Source organism: Rousettus aegyptiacus, unplaced genomic scaffold (assembly GCF_014176215.1).
Source record: "Rousettus aegyptiacus isolate mRouAeg1 unplaced genomic scaffold, mRouAeg1.p scaffold_m13_p_4, whole genome shotgun sequence".
Lineage (NCBI taxonomy): Eukaryota > Metazoa > Chordata > Mammalia > Chiroptera > Pteropodidae > Rousettus > Rousettus aegyptiacus.
In genome coordinates this window covers 64,130,457-64,154,037 of record NW_023416307.1, presented here as the reverse complement: position 1 = coordinate 64,154,037, position 23,581 = coordinate 64,130,457, and the positions used below count along the sequence as shown (strand labels likewise).

At 35.0% G+C, this 23,581-nt stretch overlaps 1 protein-coding gene across 13 annotated transcripts in view; it reads left to right on the top strand.

The window, feature by feature from the left end:
• The window catches only part of DZIP3 (DAZ interacting zinc finger protein 3), a 99,893-nt gene that overhangs the window by 14,837 nt on the left and 61,475 nt on the right, over positions 1-23,581 (top strand). For 8 of the 13 annotated variants that reach the window (XM_016162446.2, XM_036219942.1, XM_036219941.1 and 5 more), the window contains 6 exons: positions 911-980; positions 3,076-3,231; positions 11,631-11,747; positions 13,433-13,513; positions 17,012-17,136; positions 19,710-19,824. In XM_016162446.2, the coding sequence (XP_016017932.2) occupies positions 911-980; positions 3,076-3,231; positions 11,631-11,747; positions 13,433-13,513; positions 17,012-17,136; positions 19,710-19,824 (664 nt within the window). Of the gene's footprint in view, positions 1-910; positions 981-3,075; positions 3,232-11,630; positions 11,748-13,432; positions 13,514-17,011; positions 17,137-19,709; positions 19,825-21,436; positions 21,505-22,471; positions 22,631-23,581 lie in introns of those variants that run through there. The other 5 variants (XM_016162458.2, XM_016162459.2, XM_036219939.1 and 2 more) reach the window with 4 other exon arrangements.

Below are 23,581 nucleotides of genomic sequence, written 5' to 3'. Positions count from 1 at the left end.
GAAGGTGTGAATAATCATGAAATGGAGTAAGCAAGTAGAGTATACATTTGAGACCATTTTGAACTCTTGTTTCTCAAACCTTGAGAGGCTTCAGAATACTGCTGCAATATTTTTCGTTAGTTGATAACACAAGGAACTTCCTAGTGTTTTTTTTTTTGGTGTGGGGTTTAGAAGACAGGTTTTTTTTTTCTACATTTGAAAGAACATTGAGAATCATATTGTGAAATATTGTGTATAAATCATCTTTTGTTGAAACATTCAGTGTGGATAATACTGTACTGTATTTGTCCCAGTTTTTCCTCAGAAAATGTTTGCACATAGTAGATGATAAGTGATTTTCTGTCAAATGAGTACATAAATGTGAAGTAAAATGAGATAATATTTATAAAGTATAATTCTGAGTAAATCAATCCATTGATGTAAATTTCTCATCTCAGTTTTATCTCTGCAAGTGTATGAAATTAAGATCATTATAAATCATATATGATTGTATGTTATAGTTCTTTTTTATAGATCCTTTAGAAAACTTTATTGACTTCATAAATACACACATGCATGCACACAAAACCAAACATCAACCTTTTCAAGAATCTTTTTTCTTTACATTGATACAGTGCTATAAAATTAACTTTTTTTCTATTATTTTGGTCTATTGTATGTCTATTTAAAGATGAAATGTTTTTTTCCCATCAGTTTTCTGTTCTCTCTACTACCGTATGGTAAAGGCATGGCATAATTTCTTTGTTTCCCTAAAGTGATATGGCATCTACCACTGTATCAGTCTTTGATGCATAGTGTTTACGCTTCTGAAACTTTCAGACAAAAATTCACCCATTAGATTCTTTACTACTACAACTGTATTCTTTGTAAGGAGATGCTCTGAATATACCTTTCTTTTTCATTAAAATAGGGATTCTCCTGTTGCGGAGCAGACTAAGGAGGAAACTGAGAATGAGGTAGAAAAATCAACTGATCCACTGGTAAGAGAAGATTTTATTTTCATTAACTATTAGTTAATTAGTAACAACTATGTAGAGAATGCCATGTCAAATCTAATTAGTTTAATTATTTGTTAAAAATTTGGAAGTAAGTCCATTTTTATACCTTAATCAATAAAATTATGGTCATAATTAAACCTTTCTTTGATAATTGATACCTGTGTCCCAAAGTTACCATTCTATGGACCAATCCTCACTATAAGTTTAAATTAATAGATAGTTAAATTAACTGACCCAGAAACACCCCAAGAGTCAGTTTTAAGAAATCTCATATTTGTCTTTCAAAAGCAAAATTCAAACAAAATGAAAATAATATACATACAAAGGAAAAACAGAATTTTATTAAGAAATTTCACTGAGTTGCTTCTTAAGTTAATTCTCATCCCTGTTTTTAACATCTTTGCTATTAGAACTTCCAGTTCTCAATGAATGCAAATAATTAAATTATACATTAATATAAGCTTCTATTGCCAAAGACAATATACTTTATAGTAGATTTAATGTGCTTTTATTTAATGAAGGCTGGTTGAATAGGTATTTGTTTGTTAGTTTCTTGTTTAGGCAATTTTTACCTTCTATATAGTTTTTTATGATGATTGATATTCACATGTTAATCAAGTTTGTAAAAGTTATCCAGTAACTTAGGAAGAGAAAATATATAAACATAAAATAACTGTAGTACTCACTTGCATAGGTTATCACCATTGAAAGTGTTGCAGAGGTAACATATATACAGATGTACGTAGGGATATATGTTGAACCAGGGAGATTAAATCTAGAAAAGATGTTTCTAGATACAGATTTGGAAATAAAGAAGGCAATGGAGGTAGAAACTTTGACCTGAATTTGATTTAGATGCTAAATCACTTTTGCAAAAATGGATTGGGAACCAAATATTTTGACAGCTAACTTCAAAAAATAAATAAATAAATAAATTGTGTTTATAATAAGATATATTTAATAAGCATGAAGCTTATAGTATATCCTGTTGAAAAAATTTTATTTATGCCATAATCTTGCTTATGTTCAATTTGGTAATTAGTGTTAGATGATTCTATAGTGACATTTGACTGCAGTATTAACCTTTAGTTTGAAATACATGCACTGATGGTGGTCATTCTTTATAAGGGTTTGTCTAGTTACTTTATGGAAATTTTTTTTTTTTAACTTTTCCAGAAATTTCAGACCTACAGAAAAGTTGCAAAAATAGTACAACAAACACTTATATATCCTTCACTGAGATTTTTGGATATAATTTTCGTATAATGAATTATTATAAAATGTAAGGTGTATTTGTTGGGTATTGCTGGGGATGGAGGAATCTTAATTTAAGACTCAAACCCGTAAGGGGAGAGTAGGAAGATAGTCCTGCCATTGGCTTTATTGGTTCCAAGTTACAGTTCGAGTCACCCATACCAGGGCATTTTCAGTGACTCCAGCTCCATGTGGACTCCATATTCCCAAAGTTTCAGCAGTGTATAGGAACTATAGTATCTCATTAAGGTTTGTAGGAAGGCCATTATCCATCGGTTCTAAGACCTTACTCATTTCTATTACCTACCCATTCCTCACAACTAATGGAAAACCCATTCTGAGAAATAGTTTGCTTAATATGTGTAGAATAACCTATGTGATATTTTTAAACATTTTTTATGCCTTAAATGGACCAACTCATTACATGTTGTGTATTTCTTAAGAGAAACCATTTTTTAAGGCCTAAGTCACATTTAAGCCTTAAATTGTTCATATTTCCCATCCCACTACTGTACAAAAAAAGGAAGGTATAATTATTTCTGTATTTGAATCTCTACTTTGTTTATAACTTTCAAATGAATTTATAATGGCATTGCCTGTATTAAAACTTCTTGACTCTTGATCTTAAACTTGCTGCTATGTTGTAAGTTCCTTGAGAACAGAGAGTGTCTTGTTCTTATTTGGATTTTCTGTAGTCTGTCACATATAGTATGTATAGTCAGATATAGTATGTAAAGGCACTTTGTACTTTTCTAAAAAATACTTTGGCTGGTTTTAATATTAGCCAACTATAATTGCTTAAGTTTTTAATAATGTCTTCTAGGACAAACAAGAAAAGGACATACCTACTGATCTTGTCCCTGTTAACCTACTATTAGAGATGAAGAAGTTATTGAATGCAATTAATACTCTACCAAAAGGTGTGGTCCCTCACATCAAAAAGTTCTTACAAGAAGATTTTTCTTTTCAAACTATGCAGGTAAGACCGTAATTTGTTCTCTGGGCAGAAGTGCAGCTCTCTGTGTCTAACTATATAGGAAAAACACATTATATTTATTTATTGTCATACTACTGTCATACTCACAACACTTCTAACATTAGATAGGTAAGTTTATTCCCACACTGATCAGTTCTCTGAGACTAGCTGGGTGTCCTGTAAGTCAATGCAATTCTGACACCATCTGCCTTAAGTTAGCATCAGATCCCACAGGTTAAGGGCATAGTGCCATAAGACTGCCCCCACTTCAAATGCCAGTCACCAGTACTAGGTTGTCTCCAGTAGTTCTGACTGACTGACTACAATTTGGGGTTCCTACGACACCCTTTTGGGTACAATGATTTGTTATAACAGCTCACAGAACTCAGGGGAACATGTTTATTATTACATAATAAACTATATGAAAAGGATCCAGCTGAACTGCCAGGTCAAGGTCTGGAAGGGTCCTGAGTACAGGAGCTTCTTCCTCACGGGAGTTGGGGTGTACCACCCTCAAGGCACTAAACTGGAAGCCTTTATTTCTTTTTCTTGTCCAATTGCTGTGGCTAGGACTTCCAATACTGTGCTGGATAAAAGTGGTGAAAGTAGACATCTTTTTCTTGTCCCTGATCTCAAGGAAAATGCTTTTAGCTTTTCAGCATAGCGTATGATGTTAGCTGTGGGTTTGTCATTTATAGCCTTTATTATGTTGATGTGTGTTCCCTCTATTTCCACTATTGAGAATTTTTATCCTAAATGGGTGCTGGATTTTGTCAAATGCTTTTTCTACATCTATTGGTATGATCATATGATTTTCATTCTTCATTTTGTTTATGTGGTGTATTGTGTTAATTGATTTTCAGATATTGAACCAGACTTGCATCCCAAGAATAAATCCCACTTAATTATGGCATATGATATTTTTGATGTACTGCTGAATTTAGTTTACTAATATTTTGTTGAGGATTTTTTCATCTCTGTTCACCAGGGAAATCAGACTATAATTTTCTTTTTTTAAAATGTCTTTTTCTGGTTTTGGAATCAGGGTAATATTGGCCTCGTAGAATGAAATTGAGAGCCTTCTCTCCACTTGAATTTTTTGTAGTAGTTTAAGAAGAATAGGTGTTAGTTCATCTTTGAAGATTAGGTTAAATTCACTTGTGAAGCCATCCTGTCCAGGAGTTTTGTTTGTTGGTATTTATTGATTACCGATTCAATTTTGTTTGTAATAATTGATTTGCTCAGATTTTCTGTTTATTCTTGATTCATTCTTAGAAGATTATATGTTTCTAGTTATTTTTCCATTTCTCCCAGATTGTCCTATTTGTTGGCATATACTGGTTTATAGTATTTTCTTATAATCTTTTGTATTTCTGTGGTGTCAGTTGTCACTTCTCTTTCATTTCCGTTTTTATTTATTTGGGTCCTCTCCCTTTTCTTCTTGATGAGTCTGGTTAAAAGATTATCAGTTTTGTTTATCTTTTCAAAAAACCAGCTCTTGGTTTCATTGATCTCTTGTATATTTTTTAAATTATTTGTTTATTCTTGCTCTGATCTGTATTATTACCTTCCTTCTTCTCACCTTAGGCTTTATTCGCTATTCTTTTTCTACTTCCTTTAAGTGTAAGGTTAAATTGTTTATTTGAGACTTTTCTTGTTTCTTTAGGTAGGCCTTTATTGCTATGAATTTTCCGCTTAATACCGCTTTTACTTTGTCTGATAGATTTTGAGTCATTGTGTTTTCATGTTCATTTGTCTCCAGTTATCTTTTCATTTCTTCCTTGATCTCATTGTTAACCCATTCATTGTTTAGTAGCATGTTATTTAGTGTTCAGTGTCCCAGAGGTTTTGGGTCATGTGTTTTCATTTTCATTTGTCTCCAGTTATCTTTTGATTTCTTTTGTTATCTTATTGTTGACCCATTCGTTGTGTAGTAGAATGTTATTTAGCCTTTATATGTTTGTGTATTTTTCATTTTTTTTTCATAATTGATTTCTAGTTTCATACCCTTGTAGTTGGAGAAGATGCTTAATATGATTTCAGTCTTCTTAAATTTGTTGAGACTTGTATTATGGTCTGTCTTGGAAAATGTTTCATGTGCGCTTGAAAAGAATATATATTCTGCTGCTTTGGGCTGAAATGCTCTAAAAATATCAATTAAATCCAACTGGTCTAGTGTGTCATTTAAGGCTGCTGTTTCCTTGTTGATTTTCCATCTGGAAGATCTGTCCATTGGTGTCATTTGTGTGTTAAAATTTCCCTACATGGCTGTATTAGTGTTGATCTCTCCCTTTATGTCTGTCAATATTTGCATTATATATTTAGGTGCTTCTGTGTTGGATACATGAATGTTTACAAAGGTTATATCCTCTTGTTGGATTGATCCCTTTATCATTATGTAATGTTCTTCTTTGTCTCTCATTGTATCCTTTGTTTTAAAGTCTATTTTGTCTGATAAGTATTGCTACACCAGCTTTTTTTCATCTTTATTTGCATTAAATATCTTTTTCCATCCCTTTCCTTTCACTCTGTATATATCTTTTGATCTGAAGTGCATCTCTTGTGGACAATGTATGTATGGGTCTTGTTTTCTTATCTATTTGGCTACCCTGTATCTTTTGATTGGAGCATTTAATCTTTACATTTAAAGCAGCTGTCCCCAACTTTTTTGGCACCATGGACTGGTGCTTCTATGAGAATCTAATGTCTGATGATCTGAAGTGGAGCTGAGGTGGTGATGCTAGTGCTGGAGAGCAGCTGCAAATTTGGATGAAGCTTTGTTCTCTCTCCAGCCACTCACCTCCTCCTGTGCTGCCTGGTTCCTAACAAGCTATAGACTGCTGTAGCCTGGGGGTTAGGACCTCTGATTTAAAGTGACTATTGATAGGTATGTAGTTATTATAGTTATTGCCATTTTATTATTCATATTTATGTTCTCCCACCTCCCCCTTCTTTTTAAAGAACTCTCTTTAACATTTCTTGTAATACTGATTTGGTAGCGATGCACTTCTTTAGCTTTTTCCTGTCTGAGAAGTTATCTCTCCTTCAGTTTTAAATGATAGCTTTGCTGGGTAGAGCATTCTCGGTTGTAGTTCCTTGCTTTTTATCACTTTGAATATTTCATGCCAATCCCTTCTGTCCTACAATGTTTCTGTTGAGAAAGCAGCTAACAGTCTTATGGGAACTCCCGTGTAAATAACTAGCTGCCTTTCTCTTGCTACTTTTAGGATTCTCCCTTTGTCTTTAATCTTTGCCATTTTAATTATGATGTGTCTTAATGTGAGCCTTTTTGGGTTCATCTTGTTTGGGACTTTATATGTTTCCTGGGCTTGTATGTCTGTTTCCTTGACCAGGTTAGGGAAGTTTTCAGTCATTATTTCTTCAAATAGGTTCTCAATCCCTTGCTTTTTTTCTTCTCCTCTGGTACCCCTGTGATGCAAATAATTTTATAATTGATGTTGTCCCAGAGGTCCCTTAAAAAAATCTTTTTTATTTTGGATTCTTTTTTCTTTAGCTGTTCTGATTGAGTGTTTTCTGCTTCCTTGTTTTCCAAATAGCTAATTCAGTCCTCTACTTCATCTAATCTGCTGGCGATTTCTTCTAGTGTATTCATTTCAGTCATTGTATTCTTCATTTCTGACTGGTTCTTTTTTATGGTTTCTATGTCCTTTCTTATGCTTGCTATTTCTTTGTTGAAGTTCTCACTAAGTTCCTTAAGCATCCTTATAACCATTGATTTAAACTTTGTATCTGGTAGATTGCTTGCCTCTATTTCATTTAGTTCTTTTTCTGGAGTTTTCTTTTGTTCTTTCATTTGGGGCATGTTTTTTTGTTTGTTTATTTCCTCTCTGCGTTTGTTTCTATGTAATAGGGAGATCGGTTACATCTCCCAATGTTGCCCAGTTGTCCTTCTTTAGTAGGTGCCCTGTAGGGTTCAGTGGGAAGTCTCCCTGATTACCTACGCTGGGTGCTTCAGGAGGATCCCTTGTGTGGGTTGTGTGTGCCCTCCTATTGAGGTTTAGCCTTGATTTCTGTTGGCACATTAGTGGGTGAGATTGACCCTCAGTCTGACTGGCTATGAGTATTGGCCACACCTACAGCATACAAGCCACTGTACAGGAGTTGAATGTATGGAGTGGGCTCTGGTATCTACCAATACCATCCTTTGCGTATGTCACTTGTGGGACTAATTGGGTGGTGCTCTGTTGTGGCCTGAAGCCAGCCTCTGGTGGTGTTGATTCTGGGGGCTCTTCAGTGGGACTTCTGTGCAGGCCAAGGTCAGCTGCTGCCTATGACCAACCCTGGGCTACCTGGTAGCAGCTACAAAGCTATTTGCAGTTGGTCACTGCCTGTACTGGACCTAGAGGTCAGTGGGAGAGGCCACAATATGAACTAAGGCTGCCTTCCACCAGTACTGGGCCTGGGCAGCTAAGCAAAAGGCCCAGGACACCTTGCTATCTGCCACCACCTGCCAGCTACCTGTAAAGCGCAGCTACTGAAGGAGTCTCATGCAGTGTGAGAGACAGGGTCTCAGAGAGTGACCAGGGTAGAGTGAACTGTGTTCACCAGGTTAATGTAGCTTCAGGTTTGGTGCCAGTGCTGAGCCTGGGGCCACTCAGCCAAAGGCTCAGCACCACCAAAGGCCAGCTGCCACCTGCCTGGGGCCTGTGGACCCCCAAGAGTTACCAAGAAAGACTGCAGTGCAAGCCAGGGCTGGCTGACTACTGCCAAAAGAGCCTTTTGCTGCACCCCAGCCAAGACCAGCTGCTTGCTGCTGAAATTGCCTCTTACTATGCATGAACTGAGGTTGACTGTCTGCCACCTAAAGCACCTCTGGTGTTGTGTAATTTAGCTTGTGTGGGAGTCACCAGGGTGGAGCTTGTGGAGTTCACCATACCAATGCACGTTCATATTTGGCTGTGTGGTGGGAGGGAGCAACACAGGAAAGATGGCGCCTGCCTGTAGGCTGCACAGGAGGATGACTCTACATAGGGATAGTAGTGGCTGTCTCTCCAGCGCTTCCCCTGAAGCCATACAACTCAGTTTCTTCCTGTATGGCTCTGGTGCCTCCCAAGCTGCTATCTGTCCACCAGAGCCCAGGGTGATTGCCTGTGAGCAAATGAGTCTGTGTACAGGCCCTCTAAGGGAATGCCTGGAATTCCAGCGTCCTTACCACTCACTTGGAGAGACAGAATTTGCACTATTTTTTACAGCCAAAAATTATGGGGACTCCTCTTCCTAGCACTGGTGTCCGTTGGGGAGCCCACTGTGTGGCTGGGACCCATTGCTCTTCGAGGGGGACCTCTGCCGAGTGATCTCTCCTGATTCTCAGCTGCCACACATGAATGTGAGGCCAGCCTACTTTGCCTCTTGCCCCTTAGACAAGTCACCACATGGCTTGTTCTTTATATCCTTAGTTATGGGACTTCTGTTTAGCTAGTGTTTAGGTTACCTCTCTTAAAGGTAAGAAAAGAACACCTGAATGGAAAGGAGTACATGTAGGAAGATAAAATGTGACAAAGCTGTAAGTTTTCCCAAAATTAAAACATAGCAGATATCACATAATTCAATAAAAACTGTAAAAATATTTTTTTGTTATTATTACTAAAAGCTAATTAAAGTCCAAGTGGGAAATAAAAGAAAGAATAAGAAAATTATGAACGAGAAGTGTAGGATAGAAGGGCTTGGAATTTATACCCTTAGATATTAAAAGTTACAGAGCTCTAATAACTAAAAGATAGTGTTACTTGCTCTTGACTCTGCAATCAAGTCTAGAAAATAGAATGGAAATACCAAAAATAGACCTAAAGAAATTGTTAATACCAAAGGGGAAATGGATAAATCAGCAATCCCAATGGAAGAATTTAACATCACTCTCTGAAGAACTGATAGAACATGAACCAAAAATTAGTAATGTTGTAGCAAACTTGATCTAAGTGAGATATATATATATATGAAAAACATGGCACCTAATTGTGGCAGAATGTACATTTTTTTTAAGTGCACACAGAACATTAAAAATTGACCATGTGCCATTGTTCCTAAGTTAAAATATATACCTCTAATCTAAGTAACCCATGGATCAAAGAAGAATGCACAATGGAAATTAGAGGAATTTGTGAACTGAAAAAAATATATATATATCAAAACTTGTGTTATTAGGTAAAAGCTGTGCTTCAAAGAATTTATAGCTTGAAATGCGTACATTAGAAAAAGAAGCAAGGCTGAATACCAGTCATCTAAGCATGAAGTTCAAGAGATTAATAGAAGAACAGCAAATTAAAAACAAAGTCTAAAGAAGAAAGTAATAAATGTGGCTAAAACTAATAAAATAAAACATAAAATAGATAAGGTCAGTAAAGCCTACACTTGCTTTTTGAAAAGACCAATAAAATTGATAAGTGCCTGATAAGAATGTTCAAAGAAAAAGAAGGCAAAAATAACCAAATCATGAATGAAAATGAAAACATTAATACAAATTCCATAGTAGAGGATATCCTACTTGCAGTGGCTACCTGGATTGGTTTAGAGCATTCTTCCTTTGAGAAGAACTAAAAAAACTGGTCAAAATCTTTCTTAGTAATGCTTATTTGTGCTTTTCTAGCAGATCACTTAACTAGGGATTGAGATGATTTCAAGCTTTACTTCTATTCTGTGAAGATTTCTGCTTTACTTTTTGTAGCAGATACTGTCTTGCCCTTCCTATATCCTTTGGCCTCTACCGTTTCAGTATGCTCTGGATAATTTCCAGTTTTCAATATCTACATCTCCATGCCCCAGGTTTTTTTTTTTTTTTTTTTCTGGAACTGCAGAAGGCTATACTTTTCATGGCAGTCTGGAAGTCCCAAGGAATCAGTACTCTCAGTTCGCCCCAGAAAACAATCAGTAAGCCTTAGGAGTTGTTTAGTATCCCAGTTTTCTTTCCCTTTGAGTTGGATAATACTGAGGTTTGTATTTTTCACTGTCTTTCAGTTTACCTGTTATATTAACCCCAGCTACCCACCGCGGGTAACTAGTTTAATAACACATCCGTTAATTTAAAGTCTTTCCTGTCTGTGTATCACTTCCACATTCCCCTACCATTGTTTCCTGAACATTCTCAAAGAAACTATTCATTTAAATCCTTGTATTAGAGTCTGCTTTTAATTGGAATCACAAAAGACATTCTTAGGGGATATTTCCTCAGGATCCCAGCCAAAAGAATGAGGTATATACCAGGGCACCTCTTCCTCCATAGTCAGTACACTCCCACTTTTCCCCTTAGCTCTGCCAATTTGCCGAAAGCTCTGCTTAGTATCTCAGCCTCTCAGCCACAACTGAATACTATAATTGCCTAAAAGAAAAGAAAAGTGACTCCAAAAATCAATCTCATGTCTCTGGGCCTTTCTCCTCTCTTGCATGTTGGCTCCAGAGATTTTCAGTGCCTTGGCAACTTTTCATTGCTTTTAAGCAAATGGTTTTTATATTTTGTCCAGCTTTTAAAATTGTTCTGAGAAGATTGATATGAAACTACCTAGTCTATTAGACAGAGGTGGAAGGAACTTCAGTGTTGTTTTATATGCCTATTCAGATTCAAGAGATATTGCTAAGTAAATGGTTAGATTGATGAGTGTGGAATTCAGGTTATAGTTCTGAGCTGGAGATATAAATTTGGAAACTGTCAGTGTGTAAACACTGTTTAAAAACATGACAGTGGTTTATTTTATCTAGGCAATGTGTATTGATGAAGAAGAGTGTCATTAAATTGAGGGCAAAGGAGACAAAGCCTCTAGGTAGCTAGAAGAAAAATAAGAAAAATTGTATACTAGAATCCAAGTTAAGAAAATGTAGATTAAACTTTATACACAAATAATGTATCATTAAACATATAATGTAATTTAAGCCAAGCACTTTTGGACACAAGGCATTGGGGAATGGACACAAATATAAGACAGTCCTTTCTTTCATTCATGTAAAAAACTATGATACATAATAAATCATATATTAGCTTGGTTCCAATAAGATTGTAGCATAAGATAGCTCACCCTAGTGTTGGTATTAAAGCTAGGATTCCTGCTTACCACAAGTTCAGAGCTGGAAAAAGGATTTTTGTTTTGCTAGAGAATAGAAGGTCTGAGAATAAAATGGGATTACCGCTTTTCACTGAAGTAGGAGTGGATGTGCCAACCCCTTTGCAGGCACAGGAATGATTTTTAGTGTTTGAGGAAAGAGTTACAAAGATTTCTCAGACTATTTAAAAACAAACAAATATGTGAACAGTTATATCTAGTTGTGTGGATTTTTTTAAACCATCTTTATCTCTACAGATTTTTTTATAATGAAACATGTATTATTTATATAATAAAAATATGTAGATATTTGTTCTAACTTAAGGACATTTTCAACTGAATAATATTCTGTAGAGAGAAGTTGCAGCTAACAGCCAGAGTGGGGAGGAAATTGTTCCTGCTTTGACTTTACGTTTCTTGATAACACAACTGGAAGCAGCACTTAAGAATGTTCAAGCTACTAATTATACTGTAAGTGTTTTCTTTTTGAAAATTTGAAATAATGGACTTGGACAATGTTTTTCAATGCAAGAATAGCTAATGCACGTTTACTTTAAGGTGTAGGCCAATTTGTATTTTTGTTTTTACTTCTGGAGAAAAGTAAATTGATTTTCTTCATTTGAGTTGTACTTTTTTCTGACTGCATCACTTTAATGAGCCTATTCTATCTAGTTCCCTTCTCTACCATAAAATTGTTCATTTTAAATAAAGAGAGACTTGATAAAAATGGACTTTCCTAATTAGAAATGTAGAGACATAAACTTCAAAAACTATTTCCTTTCTCCCTAATTAATCATCAGCAACTCTTTCCTCTGATATTTCTATATTTGTAAAAATTGGTACTGCTATTATCTGTTATTGAGTAATCATGTGAGATAAAATTGACAAGATAATTACATATTCAAGGTCAAATACTTTAGAAATAAATAGAAAAAGCTGAGAAATAAACCTTGCATTAAAAATTAGAACCAATAGTACAAGATGGTAAAAGGAAATACAGTTCTTTGAATAATTTGGATCGGTAAAAGTAAACTAATTTTTGCATACATGTAGAGGATGGATTAGAGTTATCTTCAAGAAAGGACTACCCACTCACCAAAGTAATAGGACACCAATCCCATATTATAATGATGTACAAGTAGATGGAAAAATCATCCTTATTTAGAACCCTCATGGCTAGAGTTCTAAGACGTGATGTACAGCACCTTAAAAGAGTTCTAGGTGGAGTCAAAAGAGGGGCAACAAAAGTGTAGCCACACGTGTATGTGTATGATGCTTCTTCCCAGGGAAGCCCATTAGAGACTCAGTGCCCAAGGTTTTTATTGGTGATCGGTCATGTAGGCACCCTCTCCCCAGCATGTATCAAAATTCCAGACTCCCAGATGGAACTCCCAGACGTTGAGCATAAGTCATATGGTTTACACAAACAATTTAGGCACCAGGGAGCCACCCTTGTCAGTCAGTTAGACAACAGTTGGAACACTCCTGAAATCTGGGTTCCCAGATGCCAGTAGAAGACACAAACAAGCCTTTGTAAGGATAGTCTCAGGCCAGCTATACCAACTTTTTTATGCACAGACGTGTATAGTTTATCATCACACATATTCCTTTCCCTCTTTACTTGCCCTAATCTTTTCTCCATCTCTGTAATTTGTCATAGACCATTTTTAAATGAAGGACATATTCGTGTATTTTAATTTTTCATTGAAGAAATGATAAGCTTTTTGTTTATATTGTTATAACAAACCCCACATATAGACAGTAAAATACTTCAATATAAGAGATCACTGTATATTTTAAACTGAATGGTAGATACTTGGGCAAGTGTTCATTATATTCTTATAGTGTTTTGATACCCAAAATATGAAATGTGGGATAGAGAATTTTTCGAAAAGTTTAACATAACAAATTTTGATGGCATTTGCTTTCATTTTCTTTACTCAAACTAATGTTTTTTTTTTCCAGATTATTGACTATCCTCTTCTGGGTTGTATTATCGAATATATCTAAATGCATTCTCTATATTCTCTGTAGTTATTATTAGGTGATTGATAATATGATAATTTTTACTATTTTTAATAATTATTAAATAGGCCTAGGATATTAAGCTTGCTAAACTGAAAAGTAACCAATTAAAATATATTTTATACTTTTAGGCACATCAGATTAATATTGGTTATTATTTGACATTACTGTTTTTGTATGGAGTAGCACTCACTGAAAGAGGAAAGAAAGAGGTATGTAGCATGTATTATTTGACATTATAAATCTTTTCATAGATACTGACCTCATTTTGACAAATTAAAATGTTGATTTTTGGAATTCTCTAAAAATCGAAACCATTCTGTTGTACATTTATAGGATAGAGTAATTATACTGAAGACTATATTGTGAAACAAAATATTTTGATAGAAGAAATATAATTTTTGCTTATAACTTTAGTTATTTATCTTTTAAATGCTTACTATTTATGCAAAACAAAAATATTTAGCATGTTTCACTTAAACAATGCATATTTTTTTTTAAAAAAATTTAATTAGTTTCAAGTATACAGTACATTGGTTAGACATGTATATAGTTGCTCTCTCTCTCCCTTGACCCTCCACTTAGCCAATGTATTAATGCTAATGGCATTCCTTATGCTGTGCTTCCCATCCCTATGACCGTCTGTCAGCTACTAATTTGTACTTCTTTAACTCTTTACCCCATTCTCCCAGTCCCCCAAATCCCCCTTCCCTCTGTCCATCACCAAATTGTCCACTAAATTTGTGAGTCTGTTTTGATTAGTTTGTTTTTTTTTTATTCCTTAAATTCCTCATATAAGCGAAATCATATAGTGTTTATCTTTCTCTGTCTGACTTAAATACCTTCTAGATTCATCACAGCAATATCTTTTTTCCATTCCCTTCCTTTTCATATGTAGGGGTCTTGTTTTCTTGTCCTTTAGCCACTCCATCCCTTAGTTGGAGCACTTAGTTCTTTTCCCTTTAAGGTACTTAGTGATAGGAATGTAGTTGTTACCATTCTTTATTCCTGTTTTTGATATATGTTTTTTCTTCATAAGGAAGTCCCTCCAACATTTCCTGTAATTCTGGCTTGGTGGTGATAAATTCCTTTAGTTAATTTTGTTTGGGAAGCTCTTTATCTGTCCTTCAACTCTGAATGATAGCTTTGATGGGTAAATTATTCTTGGTTGTATATCCTGGGTCTTCATTCTTTCAAATATTTTTTTGCCATGCCTTTCTGTCCTGCATAATCTCTCTTGAGAAATCAGCTGCCAGTCATATGGGTGTTCCCTTATATATAATTATTTGTTTTTCTCTTGCTGCTTTTAATATTCTTTCTTTGTATTTAATTATGATGTGTCTTGGTGGGGGCCTCTTTGGATCCCTGATTTTTGGAATCCTCTGAGCTTCCTGGGGTTTTATGTCCATTTCCTTCACCAGGTTGGGGAAGTTTTCCATCATTATTTCTTCAAACAGCTGTTCAGTATGCTGATTTTCTTCACTTACGCCGATCGGATGAATATGTAGAGCCTTAATAGTGTCCCATATTCTTCTTAAATCATCTTTATAGTCTTGGCATCCTTTTTCTTCTGTTTGAGTGTCCTGATTCTTGTCCTATAGATAGAGTATGAGATCCTCTTCTTTATTCACTTTGTTTATTCCTTTGTTTATTCCATTTAATATACTTCTCATCTCAAATAATGTGTTCTTCATTTCAGACTGGTTCCCTTTTATAATTTCCACTTCCATTTTTATGTTGTTTATCTCTTTGTTAAAGTTCTCTACATTTCCCAAAAGTTTACTGAGCATCTTTATAACCAGTATTTTGAACTCTGCGTCTGTTAAATTACTTGACTCCATATTATCTGTATTTCTGTTCTGTTCTGTCATATGGTTTCTGCTTCTTTGTCTTCCCATTTTGGCTGTCTTTCCGTGTCTGTTCTATATACTAAGCAAAGCTCCTAATTCTCCTGGACTTATTAGTGTGGATTTGTGAAGTAGGTATCCAGTGGCACAGGCCTAAGAGGGGTTCACCTGCAGGCCAAATTTAGCCCAAGCCTCTACCCTACCCGGGGCCACCTGCCAAGATTAAGCAAGTAATCCACAGATGCTGTGCTTATAGTTGCCTCAAAAGGCCACACCAGAAACTGAGGCCAGCTGCCTCCAGTGTGAGTTTAGGCACTAATCAGCAAGGCGCATCTGACTTGCTGAGGATATACCTGGATGTGGCTTGGGTGGGTCCCAGGTTGGGGGCGGCAGAGTTTCAGGGAATTTTCTAGGTGGAGCAACCTCTGTTATCCAGTTTGATGACGTCACAGCGATTGTGGCACTGTGTCCTCGCACCGAGAGGGGAGGGACCACCAGCATTTCTGTACTGAGCAAGTCTCGCCTGGGCCCTCACTGTGACAATGTCTCCCTGTAAGTCCCTCGTGCCTGCTGCGCAGAGCTGATCGGGCACTGGTGCTCAGAGTGCTGAGCAGGTCCGTCACCACGAAAATTCGCTTGCAGACGCAGCCCCTTTAAGAGGCTTCTGCCGCTGCTGCCACCTCGGTGGTATCACTCAGCTGCCTGGGATCAGGCAGCCCTGTGTCCTCGCTCTGTCCTACCTTATGCAGTTGCAGAGTGCTTTCTCGTATTTTTTTCTAGTTGTATGGCTTGTTCATCTAGATCCCAGGTGATTTTTCTTTGTTGCTGCTCCTTTGTTTCCATCACTGCTTTGATTTGGTCGCCAGAGGGATGAACAGAGCTTCTATCATCTGCACCTTTTTGAAGTCTCTACAGTACATATTAATTCATTTTCTAGTATAGATTAATTGCTCTGATCTTAATCTTATCCCTTTTGTAAAATGTGAGTTTTACCTCAAATCTTTTGTTGGATAAAGTGAAATTCATGAGGTCAAAACCTGAGAGTTACTTAGGTGATTTCTCAGGGTCATTCATTTTGAATTTAACATTCTCTTTTTCGATTTTAATGATTTCTCAATCTTGATATTGCGTTGTAACCTTGATATTCTTTTACTTTTTCTCTTTCCAAATCTTACTCTCTGCTTGTTTTTATAAATTAAATATATACCTATGACTTGTTAATTAGGTGAAGTAGAATTTATAAGCACCAAGCTGAAAAAATTTCCATTTTAAATAATTTCACATAATCCTTATTATTGCTCATTGTAATGTTGTAGAGAATATTTTTAAATGAGGTCATGCAGCATTATTTTTTCCGCCTGGGGAGACTGAGCTGTTATGCCTATTTTATGAATGGTAACTGAAGCATTTATTAGAAGTGATCCTTATTTTCTAAACCTGTTGCTCATGGCTTCCCCAAAAGAGACTATATTTGTAATCAAGAAGTCACTTATTTCCTATGGAAAAGTAAGGAAGGTTTGTGCTCCAATTAGTAAGAAAAATTGGTGTAAGTTATAGTCATCAGAAAAGCCTTTATTTTGGCTAGTAATATATGTCAGTTTTAGAAACAAAATTGTTTTAATCTTCACTTTGAAACATTGGTCAAAGAATATTTTAAGTTATTTTATAAATATTTTAAGTACTGAATACATTATGTGATCAAATACAGAAGTGCTAGGATTAGAGATGTGAATAAAGGAGCAAATGACCAAATGCCTAGATCAATGTCAAAGTTGCCCTAACTGTTCTAGTTTGGGAAATAATTATTGTAAAAGAAATGACATGCCTTTTACATCAGCCAAACCTAGTTTTATGTTACTACAGGATTATGCAGAAGCTGAGAATAAATTTCTGGTGATGAAAATGGTGATCCAAGAAAATGAAATTTGTGAAAACTTCATGTCTTTAGTTTATTTTGGACGTGGTTTGCTTCGATGTGCTCAGAAGAGGTAAGGATTTTAATTAATGGGTAGCTTTTGTGTCAACTTTGTACATTGTGAAATGGTAATAAAGTATACCAGGGATAAAGGCATTTATGCTGGATTGATTTTTATTTTTCTTAACCTCTTTTTATAGATAGCAGTTTCTTTAGTGTACTTGAGAATATTAAGTATTAAACTTAACAGGCTGTGATAATGGCCTGTGTAGCATAGGCATAGGAATATAGGATTTAGTGTCTGACAGACCTGAGTTCAAATACATTTCCTACCACCTAACTAATGTATGACCCAAGGAAACTTAATGTTGCTAAGCCTTATTTTTTTTTCTTATTTGTAAACTAGAACTGATAATAGTGCCAGACTCCTAAGAATGCTGCAGTGCTCGGGACACCAAAATGCCATTCTTAATAAATAAGTGATGACTGAGGTTAATATTATCACAACTTAGAATAAATGTTTAAGTATACATTAACTTAAAAAAGCATCGAAAGAGTTCTTATGCTGAGTTTTGGAAGTATTTGGTATTATTATATTTAGTGAAATTATACAGGGAACCTATATAGGCTAGCTGTCTGTTCACTCCCCGTATGGGCATCCTTAGCCATTTGTAACATCATTCATTCATTTTATTTGCTAAGCATTTATCATATTCTAGAGACTGCTAGATTTGGGGACACAATTGTTTACAAAATATAGACAGTTCCTCTTCTCATTTAACATAGTATTATAGACCTTAATCAAATAATAAGTTATACACAATAATCAAGAGCTATGAGGGAAAATACAATGAACAATAAAAGTGTTTATTGGAGCCCCAGTCTAGTTCTGGGAGTTAGACTTTTCCTTGAGGAAACAATGTTTGGATGAGATCTGGGGTGTAAATCAGGCAAAGTGTACTTGTGCAAATTTTTACATAGGATTACTGCTTGATTCAACCATTGGATCCCTAAAAACATCACTATGCAGTAGTTCTCTGATTTCTTTATTTTTATCTTCTATCCTTTGGCATGCTTGTTTTTTACTAGGGTATCCAGAAGAATTTTCACTTTCTGTTCATTAGCATGATGTCATCAAAATAGTGGGTCAGTACAATGTTTTGCAGAATGTCAGGATGATCAAAATCTTTTTAGTCTGTATTATGGAGAGAATTAACATGCTCCGAGACAAAACAAAGAATGTACACTACTCACATATCTTCCCTCAGATATGTCCTGTGGGTCTTTTCAGGGACCATTCTAGTGGTGGGTTCTGTGGTCGTATGTACTAAGTCCTTTCTTACATCCTCACTTCCCTGAGCTTTCTTTTAATACTCTGCCAAGAAATTTCCAGCATTTTCACCTCAGTTACTATAGGCCATTGTGTGTCTAAGCTTCAAATAGCCTTCTTAACAACCTATTAGGACTGGCTTCAGTTGTCCTTGCTAGGTGATTAAATATTAAATTATGGAAGAGTTGTTCCATTCAAAATACATTTCCCTACCCAGCTATATAATTCTCCGCTGGTTCGGTGCTCCCACACATGTTCCTGCAAGTACATAATAGTCAAGTTCTGTGATTCTTATGGTGAATAAACTTTCTTTCCTGGACAAAGGCTCTTTTCCCATTTGAGCATTGCTTTTACCTGATCCTGGATTTGTTGGTCTGTAGGCAATGAGTGGAGTTAGGGAGGATCTTGAGAAGGAAGAGCATCATCTTTTGAGACATTCACCTCAGATGATGTTTTTGCATAGTCCTTAAGTAAAAGAAGTCTGCTCTCCCTAGCAAGGAAGAAAGAGGTCTTTGCCAGCAAGAGTGTTTAGGAGATTTTAGGGGTTCATTGTTTCAAGTATATTCATCTAAATATCCCCTTTGCGGATCTCAGAGTCTACTTGTTTCATCCAGAGCCCTGATTTTTACATAATGGTCCTATCGAGGCTGTGCTTTTGGTCTTTGCTGTTGTCCTAACCTTAGAATTAAATACTGGGCCTCATTTTCAGTATAGTGTGTTTTTATGTTTCAAGTTGGTAAGGATTCTTTATATATTACCATAGAGGCATTTTAGCTTCCAAGGAGTATCCTGAGTTGATAGTAGTGGTCTGTCCAGGCACTGCATTCTGTTTCCTTTATGATTTGTTTGTTGCACCTTGTGATTTTAATCTGAGCCTGATTTTTAACACATATCTTTTATGGCTACAGAAGATGAAGGTCTCTTTAAATGCTGCCACAGAAGCCCTTGTCTTTCACAGTGTGTCCTGAGTCAATAGTTGGCTGACCTATGCCTGTCATTCTCTTTCTTCAAGGCTTCCAAGACAGTATACAAAAGCCAATCAACTCTTTAATCTCTTTAATTACCATGGCCCCCATACTGTTCAAGTATGAGCTACTACATAATCTATTGTCTCCCCTTCCGCCTGTATTTCATCCCAATCTACCACAGGTGAGAGTCCTAGTATTTGTATTTCTGTAGCATGCCAGAGGTTATCACTACCCTACTTATCTCAAAAAAAAAAAAAAAAAAAAAAAAGAGGTTACTTGTTGCGTGATTTGTAAACTTTTTAATTACAGAGTCACATTCAAACTAACCTTGTTTAAAATGCCTTGCAGATATAATGGAGGACTGCTAGAATTTCATAAAAGCCTACAAGAAATAGGAGATACAAATGATCATTGGTTTGATATAGATCCTACAGAAGACAAAGATTTACCTACAACTTTTAAAGTAAGAAATTTTTTAAGAATGATATTGCATCTGTGACTAATCAGAATCATCTTTGCTAAAGTACAGTTTATGTTGTCATATTCTCTAGCAAGCACATTCTTTATTTAGAAATTAGTTTTTTATTTAAGAAACAACCTTGATTCCATTACCTAATACAGAGTATGATTCAACGAGTAGCATTTCCAAACAAGAAGATTAAAAGCTTTATTAGTCTAGGACTTCATATCACTAGAGCTAAATGTAATAGTTAACTTCTTTTTTTCCAATTATATTTACCATTATTTTGTCATTGATTTAAATTTTAGAAGTACTAAATGCTTACTTCAGAAAACTTGAAAAATATAAAAATTCCCAAAGATAAAACTAAAATTTGTCTATATTTCTTTAAATGGAGAAACCCTCCTTAGTATTTTCATTTATGTCTTTCCAGACACACACCCTGCTATTGACATTTAGTTTATCCTAAGCATGCCCGTTTTCACTATTATGTAAAGTGATCTCTGTGTATTTCTCACATCATTCCCTTAGGATAAATTTCTAAAGGTGGATTGTGAAGCAAGTTTTTACACATTTGTAATGTTGTTGATATGTATCTCCATATTTTCTCTCAGAAAATTTGTACTAGTTAATACTCTTAAGGCAGAGTATGAGAGTTTTCATTTTTTCACATCCTCTGGATATTCTTTACTTTTTAGATTATATTTACTCATTCAATAAGTCATATTGGTCACTTTTCATTTTGTTTAATAAGAAGATGAGCTACACTAGGTTTCTCCTAGTTAGTGTTTAAATGACATATCTCTTCAAACTTTTACTTTAAACCTTTGTGGATTCTTATATTTAGCTGACTTTAAGCCAAATACATTCCTCAAAATGAATAGGAATATTTCATAAAAATATAAAATTCAATTTTCTAGAAAGCTGTAGTAACTCAGAATATGTACATATGTGATAATATAGCCTCAAAATAGATGGGATAAAAACTGAAAGAAATGGAAAACATCCAGTCACAGTGAGTTATTTTAATACGCCTATCTTAATAATCAGTAGAAATAAGCAGACAATTTTTGACGTTTGTCATGATAACCATATGACTTTTAACTTTGATTTCATAAAAGAATAATTTTATACATTTAAAAAAATATTGAAGTTCTGCGATCGCCTAAAGCAATATTTACTTGGTCTTGGTTGTTTTTCTCCTTTTCTTCCATCTTTTAAAACATCTTTCTTTATTACCCAAACTTTTTTAGTGAATTTATATTTTATGTATGCAATTTGTCAAATTGTAGTTTCTTACTAGAAGCAACTTCTTCCAACTCTGTAGGCATTTTTATTTAATATTTACCTATTTTTTTTTGAAAAGACGTACTGCTATTTGAAAAATTTCTCCATTTTAGGTATTATCTTTTGACTTCTCATTGTGGAAGATGAGGGTTTAGTAGCTCTCTTATACATCCTCTTCACAAACACACATTTCCTTTCCCCCATCCTACTAACAGCTATAAGTTTTTATTTAATTGCTCTAGGGTTTCCCATTATTCCTGGGATTATTCTTCGCCTCTCTCCTGTATAGAAACCACTGTTTCTGGATCTCAGGTTTTCCTCTTTCCAGGTTTACTGCCTTGTTTTGGTGCTGCAACTCATCCAGCAGCTTCCTACAAAAGGATGCTTTTTTGGGAGGTAAATTTTTTGAGACATTTCAAATCTCAAAATAATTTATTCTTTGTATACCTAATTTATATCTTGCCTGGGCATAGAATTGTAGATTGAAAATTACTTTCCCTCATTTTTAAAAGTTTGTGTATTATCTTCTAGCTTCCAGTAATACTTCTGAGCAATCCAATGTCATTCTGATTCTCAATCTTTTGCTTGTAACATGTTTTATTTTATTTATTTTTTTCTTTCTGGGAGTTTTTAGGACATTCTGTGTATCCTTGGTGTTCTGAACTTATGTTGTCTGGCTATGGGACATTTTCTTGATTTTTTTTTTGATTTTTGTTTTGATGAATTCTTCTTCATTTTCTCTGTTCTTTCTGAATATTATTCAGATGCTTGACATTATGGACTGAATCTCAAATTTTCTAATTTTTTTCCTGTTTTTCACCTTTTGTCTTTTCATTCTGCTTTCTAGATTTTCTCAACTTTATCTTCAGAGAGCTGCTATTCAGCTAGTACACACTAATATTATTATATAATATATATTATTAACACATAATGTATTATGTACTAATATTTTAACGTATATGTTATATAATATAGTATATATTGTAATATGTATTACTTATACATTATCATATATAATATACTATGTAACATAATATACATTATATAACATGACAATATATAACAATATAATACATAATATTATTATATTAAAATATTTCTATACTGTTTTGAAAATAGTGACTGCCATGAGTAGTTTCATGAGTACTCAGCCACCATTCCAGCTTCCCTGGACTGCCTGCCAGACCTCTCTCTCATATATCTCTATAATCCAATAACTAAATATTTGATGTCCAGTAGAGCAAAATGTTTCCATGATCCTACTCTGGCTTTAGGCCGGCATATTTTTAATCTGTTATGATTGGTGCCTGTCAGACCACAGAAGTCTTACTTCCCAGACATTGTGATTAGTTTTTTTTTTCAGAGAACCTGGATAGCTGGCCTGTACCTTTTTATCTGGCACTAAGGAATTCCAGAGGCCTGCTCTGCCCCCACATGCTTCTGTCCTCATGTGACTTTGTAAAAATGAACTCATTCTGGTAGGGGAAGATAGCATCCCTGGAGATGCTGGCACCTTAGCAGGGTGAGGCCCTTTAATATGGTTATTATATTTAACATTTCTCTTGTTCCTGCTCTTTTGAATTTTTAATTTCAATAGTTTTTTCTACCGTTACCTACCAAGAGTCAACTATTATCTACCAAAAGACTTTTTTTTGTTATGAATGTTCTTTTATAATTTTTTTAAATAACATCTTATTTTTTTTCCAAAACTGCATAATATATTAGAGATAAAAGTTAGCTAGATCATGAAAGGCCTGTTAAGCCAAATAAGGGGCTCAGGTTCGATCTTGAGGGTAACGTGTAACCCCTGAAGACTTTTAAACGATAGGATGATATAATCAAAGTATAATAAAATATGAGTTATAAAGTTTAGGACTTTGAATAGTTTCTGTATTTAGGGTAAGGAAGGAGTTAAGAAAGTTACAAAAATTAATAAAATGGTTACCAATTAGAAATTTCAGTTAGTCTTCTGAAGAAAAGCAAGGGACTGGGATAGAGAAAATGGAGAGCACACACAGACACACACTTATACCTGCATATATCTGTATTTATCCACTTGTATATATGCATAAATGTGTATGTGTGTCTGTGTATGTATAGTGGTTATGAAAAGCCTCTTTTGGAGATGATATTTAAGAAAGAGGGTTGGAACCAGAAGGTTGAGAATGGAACTAGCTCTGTAAAGAGTAGGGGAAAGAGCATACTAGGTTAATGGAATAGAGTATGGAAAGGCCCGTTAAGGCCTCCAAGAGCAAGTTTGAGGAACTTAAGAAACTGAATTTTATAGTGAGCGAGGCTAGAGATGAATTTGAAGAGAAATCAAAGATGGCTATATACACTGGGTTTAGATTTTGCAGGTTCTGCAGGGCCTTGCAATTAGATCTTAGTATTGGTTCTGGATTTTGTTTTAGGTACTTTAGGAAGCCATTGAAGGTTTTTAAGTAACTGACATGAACTTTTGCTTCTGTGTAGT